Source organism: Solanum verrucosum, unplaced genomic scaffold (assembly GCF_900185275.1).
Source record: "Solanum verrucosum unplaced genomic scaffold, falcon-dt-bn FXZP01000218.1, whole genome shotgun sequence".
NCBI lineage: Eukaryota > Viridiplantae > Streptophyta > Magnoliopsida > Solanales > Solanaceae > Solanum > Solanum verrucosum.
Window position 1 is genome coordinate 1063356 of NW_026020464.1, and position 18918 is coordinate 1082273.

The following is an 18918-nucleotide window of genomic DNA, read 5'->3' on the forward strand; positions in this document are numbered from 1 at the left end:
AAAGAAAAAAAGTATCTCCTTCATTTTAATTTATATATAATTTTTTACTAGACACAAAGTTAAAAAGAGAAAAAACTTTTAGATATTTTGATTTATAAACAAGCCGTTGAAATTTTTGTGATTATAAATTATTTCATTAAAGGTAGAATAAAAAAATTAAAGTTAAATCAATTACCAAATATGAAAATTGTCAATTTTACTAACTAAAAAGAAAAGAGTGTCACGTGAATTGAAGTAATAAAATAATTATTTCATGTTCTGACCAACAATAAATCCATCTTCACTTATTCAAGGGAAACCCACAACCGCTACTTGGGATAAAATCTCCGCTCCTATGCGGGAGAGGTAATCCGTACTAGGCAAGTCCGGTGCAACGAGCTCAACCAGAAGGCAAACCCATTGCTGTATTTTCAAGTCACAAACAATACCTACTCAACTCTTTACAAAACAATCTAACACTAATTTTACCTCAAGTTACTAACCCAATATGGAGTTTTTCTCAAGCCATTTAAACAACAAAAATCTGAAATACTTGCAGATTTCATGGCTGATGGTTTTCCTCATTACGAGCGATCATACAAAAGACGGGGGCTAAGAACTCGTAAAGCTGGAGACTCTAAAGAAATCGTATCAATGAGAGCAAGAGCAATTCGAGTTGTAGGAACAATGCAAAGGGGAAAGATCACGAGCATAGCCAGTTCAGATACAACTACCCAGACATTGAACACATTATCTTGCAAACAAAGTTATGTAAACTGGAAATGTCGACAGTGAATTGCAAGTCGTTATGCATATGGACAAGCTGTAAGTAGCTTTCGACTAAGTTCTTTGAAAGCTCAGGCACTAAGGCCAGCTTTCTAGTATCTTTTTTCCAGACCAGCTTACAGGCACCTCAACTACTTCAAGTATCTTCGACTATTCCACTCAACCACTTACCATCGTAGGTATCAGGTAACTACTCTGTCCACCGAGACTTAGGCAAATGCAAAGGAATTATCTGCATCTTTGTTTTTGCTGGAATTTTGAACCCTGGTTCTCCCTATGGTTTTCACTCACTTCATCGACCATTATGCAATACCCTTGATACCTCTAACTAGCAGGAATCTAAAGTTATGCAGCAGTTATACAGTATTTTTTCTATGGATCAACACCGATACAGTGTGATCAAAAACTTCAGAGGGAAATCAAGCAAGCATAACATTATTACTCACTGTGATGCTAGCTCCTCAATTCCTCTATATAGAGGGGTAGTAATGTACCATAGCAGGCAGATGCAGGAACTGTTATCTAGTCTTGAACTGTCTCGAATCAACAACATACCTAGTATAATCTCACAAATGGAGTGTGGAGAGGGTAGCGTGTACGCAAACCTTACCCCTACCTTGGGAGGTCCAGAGGCTAGAACTAACTCGAAGCACCTATTTTACTTTTGAAGCCCTGGATGTTGGAAGGTACAGCACCACAAAGATCACAGCTCTCCTAAAGTTGTATTAAAATCATCCACAAATAATCTGAAAGCTATCGGATCTCACATCTTAGACCATAATTTGCATCTAGAGAACACAGTGTATCAGTTTTGAACACCAATAAGGCCATTGTTCTGTTTTCCAAGAAAACCGTAGAATTTGGAAGGAAACCTTCTGCATTCTATGAAATTCGTACTTGGGAAAAAAATCTACTACAAAAACTGGTGAATCTTACCTTCTCTTTTTAACTTCAAGCCAGAGTTGAGGAATAACACAATAAACAACAACATACCAAGTGTAATCCCACAAGTGAGGTCTGGGGTGGGGAGAGTAGTGTGTATCCAATAAAAGGAATAACACAACAAACAAACTTACAAATAACACAAAACGCTCCACTAATGACATCGATATCACATTTACCCTGCCTTTGCCATTGCATAAATTCTACGCACAAGGTGTATTACAACTCTCTATCAGCACAATTGACATAAGTATTGCAACAACTGAAACACAGGTGATTTGGAGGTGGAGTTTATCATATCAAAAGGAAGATGAGATAATTCAAAACCGGATGGATTGACAATCCAGACATATTAAGTTATATTGCATCACAACATTTAAACAGTGAATAACATGACAAACAAAGGGGAATGACAAATTACTGACTGCAATGGAAGTAACAACACCTAGCTTTCTATTTCTTGGTATCCTTAGTTCCAGCATTGCTACCCCCGGCAGCCTCTTTTGCTGCTTTCTTTGCAGTCTTCTCTTGCAGAGCTTTCGCATCCCTACATTCAACAAACATATAAATATAAAAACTCAAAAACATCCAATAATTAACACAAGGCAAAATACATAAAACCTATACAACAAGTACAATTAAGAGAATAAAGAAAACCTTTCACGGCGCTGCTCAGGAGTCAAACCATCATCGCCTCCCTTCTTGCCTTTACCAGCACGAGCTGCAGCTCTTTCCCGATCCTTTTCCCTTTGATTTCCGCGTCTGATTCAGTCAAGGTAACACAAGAATATACAAATCCAAACCAAAAAAAAACACCATAAAACTAAAAGAAAAAAACTAAAAGTAGATCTGCTTAAATTTCATGTACCCACAAAGTTCACACAAAAGTTACCAAGACTGACACCATGATACACAAAAGGAGACATAGATCTTATCTAATTTGAACTACCCTCAAAACTAAACACAAAAAAGGTACAATCTTTAACAAAAAACTAGTTTGGTCACAAAAACACATGCTACCAAGCACCAGAAACCACAAAAACAAACATAAATCTGATTAGATTCCAAACACCCACTAGATCATGCTACCAAGAAAACATTTCAAAGTACCACGAAACTAAACACAAAAAAGATACATTTTTTTCATAGAACTCACAAAAATTTCAAAAAGAAACACCATACAAACAACAGTAAGCATAAATCTCAACCAATTTCAAATACATACAAAACTAAACAGAAAAAAGATACAATTTTTGCCATAGATTCTATAAAATCCACCATACAAACAACAATAAGCATAAATCTCAACCAACTTCAGATGCAGAACTAAACACAAAAAAGATACATATTTTACCATAAATTTTCAATAAGAAAACACCATATAAACAACAATAAGCATAAATCTCAAATACCCCCAAGACTAAACACAAAAAAGATGCAATCTTTACCATAAAATTTCAAAAAAAAACACCATACAAACAACAATAAGCATAAATCTCAAATACCCACAAGAATAAACACAAAAAAGATACAATCTTTACCATAAAATTTCAAAAGAAAACACCATACAAACAACAATAAGCATAAATCTCAAATAAACACAAAAAAGATAGAATTTTTATCATAAAACTTCAAAAAGAAACACCATACAAACAACAATAACCACAAATCTCAAATACCCAAAAGTCAAAACACAAAAATCACCAAACTTTGCCAAATACTAACAAATTTACCAATCAAACCAATAAAAAAACTCAAACCCAATCTAAATTATGCATAAATATGTAAAAATTAGATAAAAATTCATGAATTTTGAAGGATATGAGTCATGGTAAAGTAGTTGAATGGGTCGGTGGAGAAGAATCGGAAGATGGTCTTTACCAAAAGAAACGCTGGAGAAAGACTAAGGCAGACAATAGAGGAAAATATAAAGTGGTAGGGGGAGATTTGTAATAGTGGAGAATTGAAGGACTAATTATTTAAATAGTTGGTTTTGACTTTTTATTTTTCTCCTAATCACCATTAAATTGGGAAAAATAAATTATTATTTTTTTGGTAATTAAAAAAAAGTGGTAATATCATGGTGTTAGTAAAACAAATGAGTAATTTCCTTGGATAGTCACCCATGTTTGGGAAATTACCTTGAAATATCACTTATGTTTGTTTTAGGACCACAATATCACCCAATTTTACCTCTTTTCCTCAAAATATACTTACACAAAAAAAACATTATCTCTCTCGTAATAGGATGACATGTCACATTATTCCTTTTTCATTATTAACATTTTAAAAAAAAAAATTTAGACAACCCATATTACCTAGTAAAAAAAAAATTACATAGCCCAAAATTTCTACCTAGTTCAAGGGGATTAGGCGGCAAATCCAAATATGAGCTCCTCCGATTCTTCAAGAAAATATGTGGCTTCCTCCGATTTTTCAAGCGAGATAATGTTTTTATATGGACACTAATGGGCAATGGCACCTTTTTGTTGAGTCTGGAGTCAAAAGTGTAACTTTTTTTCTTTAAAAAACAAAAACGGCACATCAAAAAAAAAAATAACCAAAAGGGGAAAATCGCTCCTGACGGAGCGATTTTGTTCTGACAAAAATTGAAGCCACTCTGCTAAAAGAAATAAAAATCTTTGCCGATTTTCTCAAAAAAATATTTTTTCTTTAAAATCGCTGCTATAACAGTGTTTTTATATTAAAAAAATTAAAAGCAAAATCGCTGTTATTGCAGCGATTTTGTTTAAGAAATTAAAAAAACAAGTTCTCAAGTTAAATCGCTGCTATAGTAGCGATTTTGTTTAAGAAATTATTTTTTTTAAAAAAATAAAAACATCCTACCCTTGTAGAGAATTTAATAAAAAAAAAAAATTTTAAAAAAAACTGAACCCAGCGATTTTCATAAAAAGCTTTTTTTTTAAAAAAATCTTTACCCTTTCAGCGATTTAAATGAAAATTAAAAAAAATTAAAACTGAAAAATTGTTGCTTCGGCATCGATTTTTTCTTTAAAAAACTTATTATTATTTTTAAATGGCTACCGCCGGAAATTTATGTAATTTAAAACTTGTTCTTTATGTTTTTATTTTAAATCCTTAACGAAAAATCGCTGCTATAGCAGCGATTTCACTTTCTTTCTTTTATAAAAACGCTGCTATAGCAGCGATTTTAAAGAAATAATAATTTTTTTTTTTTGAGAAAATCACTGCCAAATGCAGCGATTTTTATTTCTTTTAACGGAACGGCGTCAATTTTTGTCAGAAGAAAATCGATCCGCCAGGAGGGATTTTTCCCTTTTGGTTAAATTTTTTTTTGATGTGCCCTTTTTATTTTTTGAAGGAAAAAAATGACCCTTTTAGCTTCGGACTCCCTTTTTGTTGATATTTTAATTCATTAGAGTAATAAGGTAACCATATTGTCAAACTACAAAGGATATAATGTTTTTAAAGAATTTTAAAAATGTTAATAATAAAAAAGGAATTAAAAAAATGTTAATAATAAAAAAGGAATAATGTGACATGGCATCCTATTAGGAGAGAGATAATATTTTTTTTGTGTCAAGTATATTTTGAGGAAAAGAGGTAAAGTTGGGTGATATTGTGGTCCTAAAATAAACATAAGTGATATTCCTAGATAATTTCCCAAACATGGGTGACTATCCAGGGAAATTGCTCTAAAAAAAAATTAGTCCTTAGTTGTACCTAACATGTTTTGATCTAGTTGTCAAAGGCTAAATAGTTTTTTTTTTGTCCAGTTGCTTAAATTAAAATCTTAATTAAGAAAAATCTAGCACAAAAGAAATATTAAAATAATATATATACACTTTTTCTTTTTTAATTATTATTATTTCTTGTAATACATATTTATAGATGCCTCATTAGAAACTTTTTAATGAAAATACAAAGAAGACAAAATCTAGGATATAAAAAAAAGTGCAGTGTGTATTTTATTTCTATAATAAAAATATTATTTAATCTTGTAGATGATGCATTTTAATTTTGTATATTAACTTTTCAAAAATCGATATCATTGTACGATCTTTGTGATTATAGTATATATCTTTTGATATGTTGAGTCTTTGAGCTTAGCTAAATATGTTCTTGACAATCACTTTGTATGGTTTGGCTATCAGAACTTTCATCCTATTCGTAACCTCGTCGTTGCATGCAATTGATTGACTTGTTCATAGCAACAATCAAGTCGCAAACACTTTTATTTATAAAATAATAACTTTTTTAGATCAAAGTTCATATAAATCATCTAATTTTTCTGCATTTTAAATATCTTGACAAGATTGATTAGAATAAATAAATTTATATCAATATTTGATTCACTTTATATCTCTACGATAGACGTGAAGATATATTTTTCTTGCACATTAAAAAAAAAACTCATGACTTAAGTGCACTAATTACACTAAAATACAATATTGTCCAATCATTTTCATGAGATCGAAATTAAACTTTATTTGTGTTAAACGATCTCTAGTCATGAGGTGTATAATGTGCTATTTTAAAACCTTTTAAATCCTTCATAAGTTTTAATATAATATATTGTAAGAACTATATCTTAAAACAATTGCATCCACCATAAAAAAACATTTTCGACTTACTAATCAACTTTTTATTTTACCTTTAACATAAGAATTTATATGTGCATTTCACTAATATTATACTTTGAGTTTTTTGGATTATAGGTCCAATTTTTACTAAAATAAAATATACCTGAATCACATATTTTTATTTGAACAATCATTTATCTATCCATATTTTTAACAAATTTAAATTGAATTCTAAAATTAAACTCTGAAATAACTTGTTCTTAAACTAAACGAGCCCTTAACTTATAAGCTATTTTTAATAAGTCAATTCAAATGCCTATTTATAAAGTTCAAAATATGAAAAATAAAACACACCACAAACTTAAAAAGAATCAAATATAATTTTGACACTCCTTAATTCTACCTGATTCCGCCTCGATATCCCTAACACAAACACTTTTTAGACTATATAAAGCCTTTCATTAAAATCTATAATAAGGATTTAACTACTAATCACTTCCATTAACAACCCTAACTCCTAAATTACCATATCAAGAGAGGTTTTTGAACTAAAACCAAAGATTTTTTTAATTTTTAACCTACAAAGAGGCGTTTTCACCTCCATTGTTAGCACTAGAAGAAAACTAGGAGAAGTGTCCCAAAAAAAACCCATTCTTTTTTTTTTTTCCTTTTTTCCTTTTTTTTCCGTTTATTTTCTCTCTCTGTGTAGCTGTTTTTTCCTATATGATATACTAAATCTATACTCTTCTTATGTGACCGCTAATCTGTTGAAATTACTGGAAAAAATCTTTGTTTTTTTCATCCATAGTTTCAGGTAAGAATACCCTTTTATTGAACTTGCTTGTTCTTGTGTTTTTGTTTAAAAAAAACTTGAACTTGGATGTGTGTATCTAGGCTTGTTATATGAAAATTTGAGAAAAAGAAACGATTTTTAGGATACCCTTTTGAGTTTCAATCTTATTGATATGAAGATTGAAGGTACCCATCAAGAAGATGAAGGAATAAGACAATTTTTAGTTGATTTGTTTGTTGTTTAGTTATTGGAGTTTTGTGAATGGTATGCTTTTTTGGGTATTTTGGGTTTTGATGGTGAGGAGTTTGAGTTATGAAATTTGTGAGATGGATGGGTTATTAGGCTTGCTGTTTTTGAATGTGGTTGTGTTTAATATAATAGCTAGGTTTTGGTTTTGGTGCTGTTTAGTTTCTTGATTAAGATATGTTTAGTTGATTTTGTCTTATAGTAATGAGATTTCGTTTATCAGATGGAATTGTTTTTACTAGACTGCAATCTTGTCTTGTTTTTCCCTTCAATGCGATGTATAGCTTTTTTGACTTGCTATCTTGTATGAGCTCGTTCACATTGTTGGTTCCAAGCCTTGATGAAGGAGGAGGGGTTGCCAAGGGTCAATTTGTAAACAACCTCTCTACCCCGTAAAGGTTGGGGTAAGGCTGTGTACATCTTACTGTCCCCGTACCCTACTTGTGGGATTATGCTGGGTTTGCTGTTGTTGCGACATCAAGTTTTTGGTTTCTTTGCCATTTTAGTCTATTTATATGAACTCAATGATTGTGTCTTGAGCTTCTGTCATGTATTTGTCCAAGTGATTGATCTTTGAGAAGTAGGTTTTAACAAGTGAAGTTAGGACAAAGGTTAGATGTGGAGCCTATGGAATATTGTAACATAGTTATTCATGTATTAGCGTATTGTATTAAGGGTCTATGATCTTTTCTGGATTTGATTGTAGGGAATAATGGTGAAAAAGGCTAAAAGAAAGGTTAGAGTTGGTACGAAGGAGAGGCAGAATCATGTGGCATCTCCAAATCCCATCGCTCAACAAGACACTCAAAACGTTAATGCACCTGAGGATGGAGTTACAGCTGTGAATGAGAAAAAGGCATGCCCCCATCTTGATAAGGGTATTGATGTGGAGAAAGTCTCTGCTAAACTTGGCTCTTCAGGACCTGTTAGGTGTGAAGATTGCAGGGAAGGAGCAGATAATCGACGAGCTGCTAAAGGAAAAGGTAAACATGGAAAAAAGAAGGGAGGTGGAGAATCAAAGTCGGCGTCTAAAGCCATTTGGGTCTGTTTAGAATGTGGTCATTTTTCGTGCGGAGGTGCTGGATTTCCTACTACTCCTCAGAGCCATGCAGTTCGGCATGCAAGACAGTACCACCACCACTTGGCTGTACAATTTGAAAATCCTCAGTTGCGATGGTGCTTCCCGTGTGATAGACTAATTCCTGCTGAAAAGGTAGAGCATGGCACTGAACAAAAAGATGTATTTCAGGACATTGCCAAGATGATTAAAGGGCGGCCATCTGAAGGGCCTAGTCTTGATGCTGAGGATGTTTGGTTTGGGAGGGGGAGTATCACAAGCGGGATCAAGTCAGAGGCTAGTCTTGACATTGGTGCCTACGGGAAAAGTGGCTACATTGTTAGGGGATTGCATAATTTAGGGAACACTTGCTTTTTCAATTCAATAATTCAAAACCTACTAGCAGTGAATAGATTACGGGTTTACTTTCTTGAACTGGACGAATGTGATGGTCCTCTTGCTGCTGCTTTTAAAAAGCTCTTTACTGAGACAAGTATTGGGGATGCCTCAAGAAGTGCTATAAATCCAAAATCCTTTTTTGGTTCTCTGTGTGCAAAGGCTCCACAGTTTAGGGGATATCAGCAGCACGACAGTCACGAGTTGCTTCATTGTTTGCTTGACGGTTTGGGTACCGAAGAATTGACTGCCAGAAAGAAACTCAAGTCTTCTCAGGATCATGGCAAGTCTCCTACTTATGTCGATGCTATCTTTGGGGGTCGTCTCTCTAGTACTGTTACTTGTCTGGAGTGTGGACACTCTTCATTAGTCTATGAGCCATTCTTGGATCTCTCATTACCGGTTCCCACTAAGAAGACTCCGTCTAAAAAAGCTCAACTAGTTTCCCGTGTGAAGAAGGCAAAACATGCTCCAAAGAGAAGTGGAAGAGTGCGCCCCAAATTTAACAGAGATGCAGCTTCTCTTAATTCTCAAAGTGCTCCAGAAAGCGGTAGCAAGTCGTTCTGCCAGGTACAGTCTAGTGCGCCCATCGCTGAGGGAACGGAAGTTCCTTCTGATTGTGCATTAGTAGATTCTCTTGATGCTAGTTCTATGGCTGATGATATGGGCTTAACTTCACATAATATATATTCCTCTTTGAAGTCTAATAATGAGAAAAATGTCGACCATGTTACTGGGCAGCCGACTTCAGAGGACAATTTTTCATGGTTGGATTATCTTGATCAAGATGTCCTGCCTAATGGTAATGAACAAAATGACGATGGTGTTACTGGACAGTCGACTTCAATGGACAATTTTACATGTTCGGAGTATCTTGATCAAGATATTATGCCTAAGGGTGATGACGTTGCATCACAAGCTGATATTCTGTCTAATCAGGGTTGTGCAGCTGAAAACATTGTTCAACCTAATGTGTCCTTGCAAAATGATCTGAATGCTCCTAGTGACAGTAAATTGACATTTGGTGAGGAAGCTTGTTCTCCAGATGATTTAATACGCTTGGATGATCAAGGACAATCTAAGTCACCAGACTGCAATATAGCTACTCAATTTGGTGAAGTAGTAGAAGTTAAAGATTGGAATGCTAGAGAAGTTGAGCATAACTCAGCATCAAGCAGCCGGTTCCTCTCTGTGGATTCAAATCTTGATTCATCAGCAAGGCTCGAGGAAGTTGAAGCCCCATTACAGGTAAAAGATTCAGAAATTCTGTTGCTTCCATATAAAGAAGAAACCTCAACTACCAATGATGTACTAAAAGGAGAAAGCGAGGTGTCCCCAGATGCTGCTGGCTGTGAACAAGATATTTTGGACTTTGATGGTTTTGGTGGCCTGTTTAATGAACCTGAGCCGGTTGCAGGGCCGGCTGAAAAGCCTTTACTAAGTGGTGCTACTTCTATGGCAAATGGATTCGGAGAAGCTAGTTCTGCTATTGGAAATAGCTCTGAATCTGATCCAGATGAGGTTGATAGTACTGATGCTCCAGTGTCAGTGGAGAGTTGTTTGGCTTGTTTCACAAAGCCTGAGCTTCTATCTAAAACAGAACATGCTTGGCAATGTGAAAACTGTGCAAAACTTCTACGAGAACAGAGGATGAGATTGAAGAAGAAATTGCTGAAACCTGAATCAGGGGATCTGGGGAATGCGCCAGAGGATAGTAATTCAAGGGAAATTGATCAGAGAGCCACTGATGGAAGTCCCGGTAAAGGTTTGTCAGATGCTTTTGATGGCAGGTTGGTGTACCAAAATGGAACAAATGGTTACTCGAACTGCATGCCAGAAACTAGCCACGGAGCTGACGAAGATCCAGCCTCTCACCCATCAGAAGGTGGGGTTCATTCAAGTCAGGATGAAGCTTGTAGTCTAGTAAATTGCGATAGTCAGAACAATGGAGTTCAGTTGGATGAACGTTCTGCTAATTATGAATCTGGTGAAAGTGAGAACGAGACAGACTCTAAAGGTGTCAAAGTGGAAAGAGATGCAACTAAAAGGATACTCATTGATAAAGCCCCTCCTATTTTGACAATTCATCTAAAGAGGTTCAGCCAAGATGCTCGCGGACGCTTAAGTAAGCTGAGTGGCCACGTGAATTTCAGAGATACTATTGATCTCACAACCTTTGTTGATCCCAGGTGTGTTAATTTTCCTTCATTTGGAAGATCAGTTAAATCGGAACTTTTGCCTTTGCCTTCTTCACTAAATTGAGATTCAAGCAATTTTCTTTATTTTGTAATGAAAACCTGCATTTATGTGTCAAGTCTATGAGATCCGTGCCACTTTAGTAGCCTCTTTAAACATAATAAGCTTTTGGAAGATGAGAATGAATGTGGAAATGTGATACTGTCTCCCTCCAGTTGGAGAAAGCTTGACCTTAGACTAAAGAATTAACTACCATATTGAGACTATGGAGGAACACAGTTGCTACTTTCTTCTCTGTCCTAAGGTTATTCATTATGGTAAAGAACAAAAGAAGCAGGAGTGTGAGTCATTAAATTTTCGAACTTATTAAATAAAATAATCCATCAGAGGTTTCCAGTAACTTAAGCATGCAATGGTAAGGTAGAATAGTCTTGTAGCCTAAATGATGTTTCTTTGCCAAATGTGTGGATGCATACATATTTATGTTTTACAAATATTTGGTTTTGGTTTGCACGTAATGAGTTGGTGCTTTAGTTAATAAATTATCACAATTATTTATATTTTAGAATGTTAACAATTATGTCTCAGCATCTGAAATTCCAAATTAATCATTACATTCTTCTTTTATATATGGTCCTGAATTCCATTTTTAAGGGTCATCAGTTTCTTGCTTCAGAGGTTAGATGATAGTTGTCCTTTCAACAACATGATTCCTATCTGCCATATAACTGAGGATGAGCGAGGACACGCTCATAGGATGGGATGGCGATTCGCTAGATACAACTGCTCATATTCTATTCTATTCTATTATATTGTGGAGATTTGTTGGCAAATGTACTAAAAAAATGTGTGGCAGAATCGAATGTCCATTTCAATCCCTTGACAGCCATAGTTTGGATTTACGGACAGTTGGACTTGTACCTTCAAGACTGTCCTCAGAGGTGCTTTACTTAAGCTGAGTGTCTTTGAGGAACAACCTCTCTACCTGCACAAGGTAGGGGTAAGGTCTGCATACAAACCGCCGGGTATGTTGTTGTTGTTTGGGTTTCTTGATTTTGGCGAGCATAGTTTGGGTTTAGGGAACAGTTAGATTTGTACCTTAAAGATTGTCTTCAATGCCTTGAATTCACCTTTCCTTGTGCCTTTTTAGGATCATTATTCTAATCATTGTTGTAAGGATCCGAGTCCTTTGCTCGACATTAGATTAACTCTGCTCTACCAAACTGGGTGCTGTCATAGTAGTGTTATCAAAAGCAAAAGGGGGATAAAGCTCTAAGGTGCATTGGGGCTTTAACCGCAAATAAAGTGTGGGCTTTAGTGAAAAAAGGCACAAAGGGAGAAAAAAATACAAATATATATTTTTAATCCTTGCCTAATAAATATGCATGAATGACAAACACAAAAGCATGAACAAAGAAGTTGAATTTTTTTAATGATAAAGTGAAATATCAATCGTTTAGTGTCACCTCTTTAGAAGAGGTTCATTGGCAAGTAAAAAAGTATGCCTTAGAATCTCGATGACAACCCTGAACTGAAGCGCACATTATGCAAGGAAAAGTGCTCAACATGTTTTGAGCCTCGCTTCAGAGCTTAAGCGTGCTTTTAACAACACCGTGTCAAAGTTAAAATTAACCTCAGTTTCTTTAGTGACCTTCATGAGCAGGGGATAGCAGTGCGAGTTCTTTGAGTTTTATATCTTTTTTTCTAGGACTGTCAGTTTCATGATGAAGCTGTTGTTCTAATTGGTATGTGGATACTTCAGTTCTCAATAAGTAATTCACTGACTTAAGGTTCGCCAAAAACAGTTGCAAAGGATGTAATAATTGGCGGATCTGTGAGCATTGAGTCTAAGTAGGATGTGAACTCTTTATTCTTTAAAAATGTGTGTTCGGTTTATTGCTGATTACATATTGGACTTGGGACATCTATTATTGAAGTAAAACCTATTCAAAAGGAAATGTTGAATTTGTCTATTAAAGAGAAGTTGATTGATATCCGTAGAATTGATGATAGTAAATAAACTAGATTTGTTCTGCAAAACCAGAAAAGAAAGAGAATACATTTGAAACCAAGTAGAGTGGACTCATTTAGACGCCTGTAAACTGCTTATTATCTCAAGACCAAGTAGGTGTCTTTACTTATTTTGGACTTCTCGAGTTTTGTTTGTTCATTTACTGTCTTGAAGCTTCGATTTCAAAATGTCAGTTTGCACTTCTAGTACCTCAACAATTCAAGTCTCTTTTCGCAAAATGGCATCTGTACTTCCTTGTCTGATGATGAAATGATGTAAACTGCAGGTGCCTGCAGAGGGAGGTTTACAAATACCGGCTTGTAGGTGTCGTGGAACATTCAGGGACTATGAGAGGAGGTCACTATGTTGCATATGTTAGAGGAGGCCCAAAGATTGGTGGGAAAGAGAAGGATGCGGAAGATTATGTGTGGTATTATGCCAGTGATGCCTACGTACGAGAGGTCCCATTGGAAGAAGTTCTTCGAAGTGAAGCCTATATTTTGTTCTACGAAGAAATTTGATACGAATTTCTTTGCAATTTTTTGAAATGATCGGGGTTGAGCTGATCACCCTACGTATTCGCGTGTGAGAAACAAATACATATATACACAGAGAAAGGGGTTTTCTGGAGGGGTAAATTGTGAGTTGTATTATTACAATCATAGAGTATTAACACCCATTTTTTTTGTTATTTTAAATTTCAATGTGCCATCACTTAAAAGATGTACATGTTGAGAAAGTGTAATTCTTTGTTTTATTTATGGAAGCAATGCTTATTTACTAAATCTCTTTTTCTTATTTCTTACAAAATGTTTTTCATAATGCACATGTGAGTATGTTTTGGCATTTTGAGTACAAGATTTGGCATGATGACCTTGTTTTTAATCATCGATTTCGAGTGAAACACGTGGGAGACTGTTATTGATATCACTAGACTATAAGCTTTGACAGTATTGGTATCGCTAAACTATAAGCTTTGAGAGTATTGGTGTTACTTTATTTGTTGTTTTTTCCGACTTAGGATCGGTGGGTGTTGGAGGATGGTTGTTTCCGGTTAAAAGAGTAATGTAAGATGGTTTTTCTAAATGGCCAAAATAAATCTCAACGTTTGATCAATGGCGAATCTAGAAAATTTCTTCTATATATGAAATGTGTTTAATTGACCATCCGTTCAAAGTTTGATATATAGATGATGTATATAAACTTAAAGTTTGATTCTAATTTTACTGTTTTGATGCTTTTAAGGGTCGTTCGGTACGTGGGATAAAAATGATATGCTCGAGATAAAGTGTAAAACTATTTTGTTTTGACTATGGGTATTATGTAGTCTCGGAATTTCTACTAAAATGACGGGATTAACTATCCCATATAAAAAGTGAGTTGATCTCATGAGATATCTTTGTCTATTCCATTCCATTTTACACGTTAAACATGGATAGTTAATTTTATATATTTATTAATTTGACATAAACATCGAATACAAAATAAATATTTATTTATTGTACTTTGTGGTTACTTTGGTAAGTTCCAAGACAGCCAAGCTGAAATTAAGGAAAATTAAAGAATGTTTAAACCCATAACAAAGACATCCATCAAGGTTAAAATATACACAAGAACAAAGAAAAAGCAAACCCACAAAAAGAACAAAACAAAAGAAAAAGGAAACAAACTAAAAGAACACATAAAAAAATAAAAAGAGTAACCAACCATCTTCTTGTAACTAATTCCTTTCTTGCTTTATGTATATTTTTTAGTTAAAATTTAGTGATTTGATTAATTTAAATTTATATCGCGTAAAATTTCAAACTTCAAACTTTTAATTAATAAAAGAAAAAAATCCATTTGTTTTTTTTCTGTTTCTTATTGAACTGAAGGTTGTTGAGAATATAATTAATCAATAAAATTGTGTTCTCTCTAACAGCTCAAGCCTTTAGATGAGATACACTTCAACATAGTATCAGAGCAGACAGAGGTTCTGAAATCGAATCACAACGTCACCCATTCCACGTGAAAAAATAAATCAGGTCAATCAAGTCCACACGTGAGGGGCGTAAATTTTAAATACTCAAATCACCTTCACTTATAGCCCCACTCCCCTTTATCAACTAATATCCGCACATGAGGGGCGTAAATTTTAAATACTGAAATCACCTCCACTTACAGCCCCACTCCCCTTTATCAACTAATAACCACACGTGAGGGGCGTAAATTTTAAATACTGAAATCACCTCCACTTACACCCCCCTCCCCCTCCCCTTTATCAACTAATATGAAACAAATGAAGTATCTATACTAACCGTGAACTCAATCATTAATATTTTTAACGTAAACATATTTTAAAAACTGATAAAGCTTTAAATATTGAATCTGTCTCCACGTAATTCCCTCATACTCCACTTATGGTCCTTTTGTCTACACTATACCACAACAAATTCAATTATTATTACTACATCTTACACTATAAAAACTCGTAAACTTTAAATACTAATATCATCTCGACTTAACCCCCCCCCCCCCGCCCCCTCCCTTCCCCAACCCCATCTCCATACTCCACTTGTGGTCCTTTTGTCTACACTATACCACAACACTCCTCTCTTTTTCCCTTTAACCAAAACAAAAAAAAATCCAACTTGTCACTCTCAAATTTCCAACTCTCAAACCCCACAAACCAAAAAAGAAAAAGGAACAAAACCCCATATAATTTCTTGATCTTTTTCCCCCCTTCAAAATCCATGGCAAAACCACCACCATTTCACTTTTTATTTCTTGTAATAATATTATTACATTTTTCAATTTTAAACCATGTTAAAGCAACATGGTGTGTAGCAAGAAGTGATGCAAGTGAACAATCTTTACAAAATGCTTTAGATTATGCTTGTTTTTATGGTGCTGATTGTGCACCAATTTTAGAAAATGGTCTTTGTTATCTTCCTAATACTATTCAAGCTCATGCTTCTTATGCATTTAATGGATTTTATCAAAGAATGAACAGAGCACCTGGTTCTTGTGACTTTGCTGGCACTGCTACCATTGCTAAAACTGATCCAAGTAATCATTTTTTTCCCTTAACTTTCTTTGTTATGTTAGTTTTATGCTCGGTGTTCTGTATCTGCATTGGAGTTTGACTGTGTGGCGCAATGCCTAGAGATATTCAGAGTTTGAATTCGAGACTTCTGGTTAAGTTGGGGTGATTGACATTCCATCACTATATTAGTTTAACACACTACTCGATGTTCTGTATTCGTGTTGGAGTCTTGATTATAGGGTCCAGTAAGATTCTTTTTCATATTTAGGATTTGAACTCGAGACTTCTAGTTATGGACGCAGTGATTGACATTCCATCACTATATTAGTTTTACACACTACTACTTGATGTTTTGTATTCGTATTGGAGTCTTGATTATAGGGTCCAATAAGATTCTTTTTCATATTTAGGATTTGAACTCGAGATTTCTGGTTATGAATACAGTGAATGATATTCCAACAATATTATTGTTTTTGAGTGTAAAAAAAAGAAAAACTTTTATTTTTTTTACTATGAATTTTTTTGAATTATTTACTATTATTATGATAGTATTGAGTTATAGTTAATTTTTATCTTTTTGGTGTAAAATTGGATTAGTGGATTTTGAATGCTAGTTGATTATTTTAGAAATAATAAAGTGTTTTTTATGTAGTTTATTGAATATATAAATTTTATTTTTTTAATTCTGAACTACGATTATACATCAAAGTTTATTTGTTGAGTATTGATTAAGTTTTTTTTTTTTTTTTTTAATTTTTGTGTGTATAATGTAGGTTATGGATCTTGTGTTTATCCAGCATCTCCAAGGTATGAGTTTTTTTTAACTTTAATTTCTCTCACATTACTTTTCCTTTTTTTTTTTTCTTTTTTTCTTTTGATGTATGGTAATTCTTGATATTTTTCTAGTTCTTTTCTTGGTTGTCGGTTGTCACATTATTTTATTTTTTCAAATTAATAATAATTTTTGAAAGTTGTTTTAATAATAGTTTAACAAAAAAGTGTTGAGAGAATTTTGTAGACAATAAAGATGTCAAAAAACATTTGTTAGGTTATTATATTTGTTTGCAGATTGTGTTTGTTTCTTTTAACTTTGGCTACCAAAAGAATGTTGGATATATTCTTTAAACAAAATTAAAGTTTAGTATAGTTAAATAATAGTTGGGAGCTTATAATAATAATTTGATGTAGATATCAAAATACATTTTCTTTTTAATGGTGTTTTGAAATTATTATTGTGTACGTTAAAAGTAATGTGTAATGTCATATAGTCTGAGAAAAGCTGCAAAAGTCAGCTATATAGGAAATAGTCATCTCGAACAGTTTTGATTTTGACAATACAATGTTTGGACTCTTCGAAAGTGTTGTTGTATATTTATATTCGTGTCGGATACTTCAAATGTTTCCTGATGGTCCGACAATATTTTTGAGAAGTTTGAATAACTATGAATAACATTAGTTACGTTGGATATTACCACATAGTTTTGTTATGCATACCAATGCATCACGATTCACGACCAATAGAACATTATAATGTGAGAGTTTAAGTAGTCAACCAACGAAAATTACTGATCAATTAAACGACTTTAAATGAAATTCACTTGTTGTGATTTCTGATACACAAAATATATTGTATTGAACTTAATTTATTTTCAGCATTGCTGGTGGCTCTACTACTACTACTCCGAGCACCCCCGGTGGTGGTACGGGAGGGACAACCACCACGACACCAATTCGATATCCACCACCACCACCGGGGACTGCACTTCCTTTGAATAGTAACGGAGGAACGACACCGCACAGTGGACCGGGGATTCCAGACTCAGAGACATCTAATGCTTCTAACAAGTATTCAAATTTGGTTCATGTTGCATTTTTTATGCTTCTATTACTTCATGTTTTTCAATTATTGTAGTTATAGCCATTCATGTTTAGAAATATAGCCATACTTTTGCTAGTAGTTTAAGGCTAGGACATTACAATTTTGGTTAGAAAATGAAAGCTATTATGAAAACTTTAACCCTTTGGAGTAACATTCTGGTTTTTTTAATGGTAAGAGCGCAACACGTGATGTGTCAGTTAGATGCACGTCACGAGTTTAACCTTTTGTTATAGATAAAAGTGTTGGTATTTGACTGAAAATGACAAAATGGTGGGCCCATTATATATTGGTCGTACGCAACTTACACTCGGGGATTTTTTGGTTACGTCGGATTAATTTGCATGTACCTTGATGTTACCTCCTATCAACATAATATAAGGTAACGTTTCAAAAGTGCTAAATCGGTAAATATAGAGAATTTGTGTGCACATCTTTTAATTCCGAGTAAATTGTGTGAGGTTATTTTATACTATCTTTTATATAGTGAATTTCTCATATGCTTTTATAGACGTAAGTTGATTGCTCGTCCCATGTTAAATGTTTTTGTCTCTTTTGATATAACTTATTTGTTTTTTTACTCATGGCCTTTCGAGATTTGTTTTGTTAGCTTCTGCATAACACCTAATTATTTCAATCCCAACAAATGTAGCCATAAATTTTTTATTTTTTTTTATTGCTTATGATTCATAAACTGCAAATTGACACATCGTCTCTAATCACGTTTGCCTTTGTCTCCCATCATATGCTTCTGTTAAGATTTAAAATGATAATAATTAAAAAGCAAAAAATGAGTTTAATAATAAATAAATTTCAGAAAATATGAAATTCAACCAATTAATGCATATGAATTGCACAAAAACTTTATGTTGGGTATAAAATAAAAGATTTTTTTTTTGAAGAATTTATGGAGTCATTTAGTTGCTAATTAGGAAGAGAACTTTTCATCTATTAAAATTTATAGCATTGCTAATATCATGTTTGGAGCATTTTAGTTGTTTCGTATAAAATTCAGCACACCAAATACGATGTTTAGTTATCATTTT

General features: G+C 33.8%; 3 protein-coding genes across 3 annotated transcripts; 2 read left to right on the plus strand and 1 right to left on the minus strand.

The window, feature by feature from the left end:
- Positions 1-1859: 1859 nt before the first annotated feature.
- Positions 1860-2614, minus strand: LOC125808694 (uncharacterized). The gene is made up of 3 exons (XM_049488350.1): positions 2610-2614; positions 2365-2469; positions 1860-2254 (listed from the first exon to the last, which is right to left on the minus strand). The coding sequence occupies exons 1-3, from the start codon at positions 2612-2614 to the stop codon at positions 2161-2163; spliced, it is 204 nt and encodes a 67-aa protein (XP_049344307.1). The 3' UTR covers positions 1860-2160.
- A 5384-nt stretch (positions 2615-7998) lies between these two features.
- LOC125808723 (ubiquitin carboxyl-terminal hydrolase 2) lies at positions 7999-13749 on the plus strand. Its single transcript, XM_049488378.1, has 2 exons — positions 7999-10953; positions 13258-13749. The coding sequence occupies exons 1-2, from the start codon at positions 8024-8026 to the stop codon at positions 13490-13492; spliced, it is 3165 nt and encodes a 1054-aa protein (XP_049344335.1). The 5' UTR covers positions 7999-8023; the 3' UTR covers positions 13493-13749.
- Positions 13750-15703: 1954 nt separating this feature from the next.
- On the plus strand, positions 15704-17908 carry LOC125808779 (PLASMODESMATA CALLOSE-BINDING PROTEIN 3). The gene is made up of 3 exons (XM_049488443.1): positions 15704-16019; positions 16770-16803; positions 17650-17908. The coding sequence occupies exons 1-3, from the start codon at positions 15704-15706 to the stop codon at positions 17906-17908; spliced, it is 609 nt and encodes a 202-aa protein (XP_049344400.1).
- Positions 17909-18918: the final 1010 nt, after the last annotated feature.

Excerpts from the sequence above, each read along its gene's own strand:
- LOC125808694 (XM_049488350.1), bottom strand. Across the intron at positions 2,255-2,364 it reads CCTGAGCAGCGCCGTGAAAG|GGATGCGAAAGCTCTGCAAG; the intron begins GTTTTCTTTATT and ends TGTTGAATGTAG.
- LOC125808723 (XM_049488378.1), top strand. The coding sequence starts at position 8,024 with ATGGTGAAAAAGGCTAAAAGAAAGGTTAGAGTTGGTACGAAGGAGAGG. Across the intron at positions 10,954-13,257 it reads ACAACCTTTGTTGATCCCAG|GTGCCTGCAGAGGGAGGTTT; the intron begins GTGTGTTAATTT and ends TGTAAACTGCAG.
- LOC125808779 (XM_049488443.1), top strand. The coding sequence starts at position 15,704 with ATGGCAAAACCACCACCATTTCACTTTTTATTTCTTGTAATAATATTA. Across the intron at positions 16,020-16,769 it reads CATTGCTAAAACTGATCCAA|GTTATGGATCTTGTGTTTAT; the intron begins GTAATCATTTTT and ends TGTATAATGTAG. Across the intron at positions 16,804-17,649 it reads GTTTATCCAGCATCTCCAAG|CATTGCTGGTGGCTCTACTA; the intron begins GTATGAGTTTTT and ends ATTTATTTTCAG.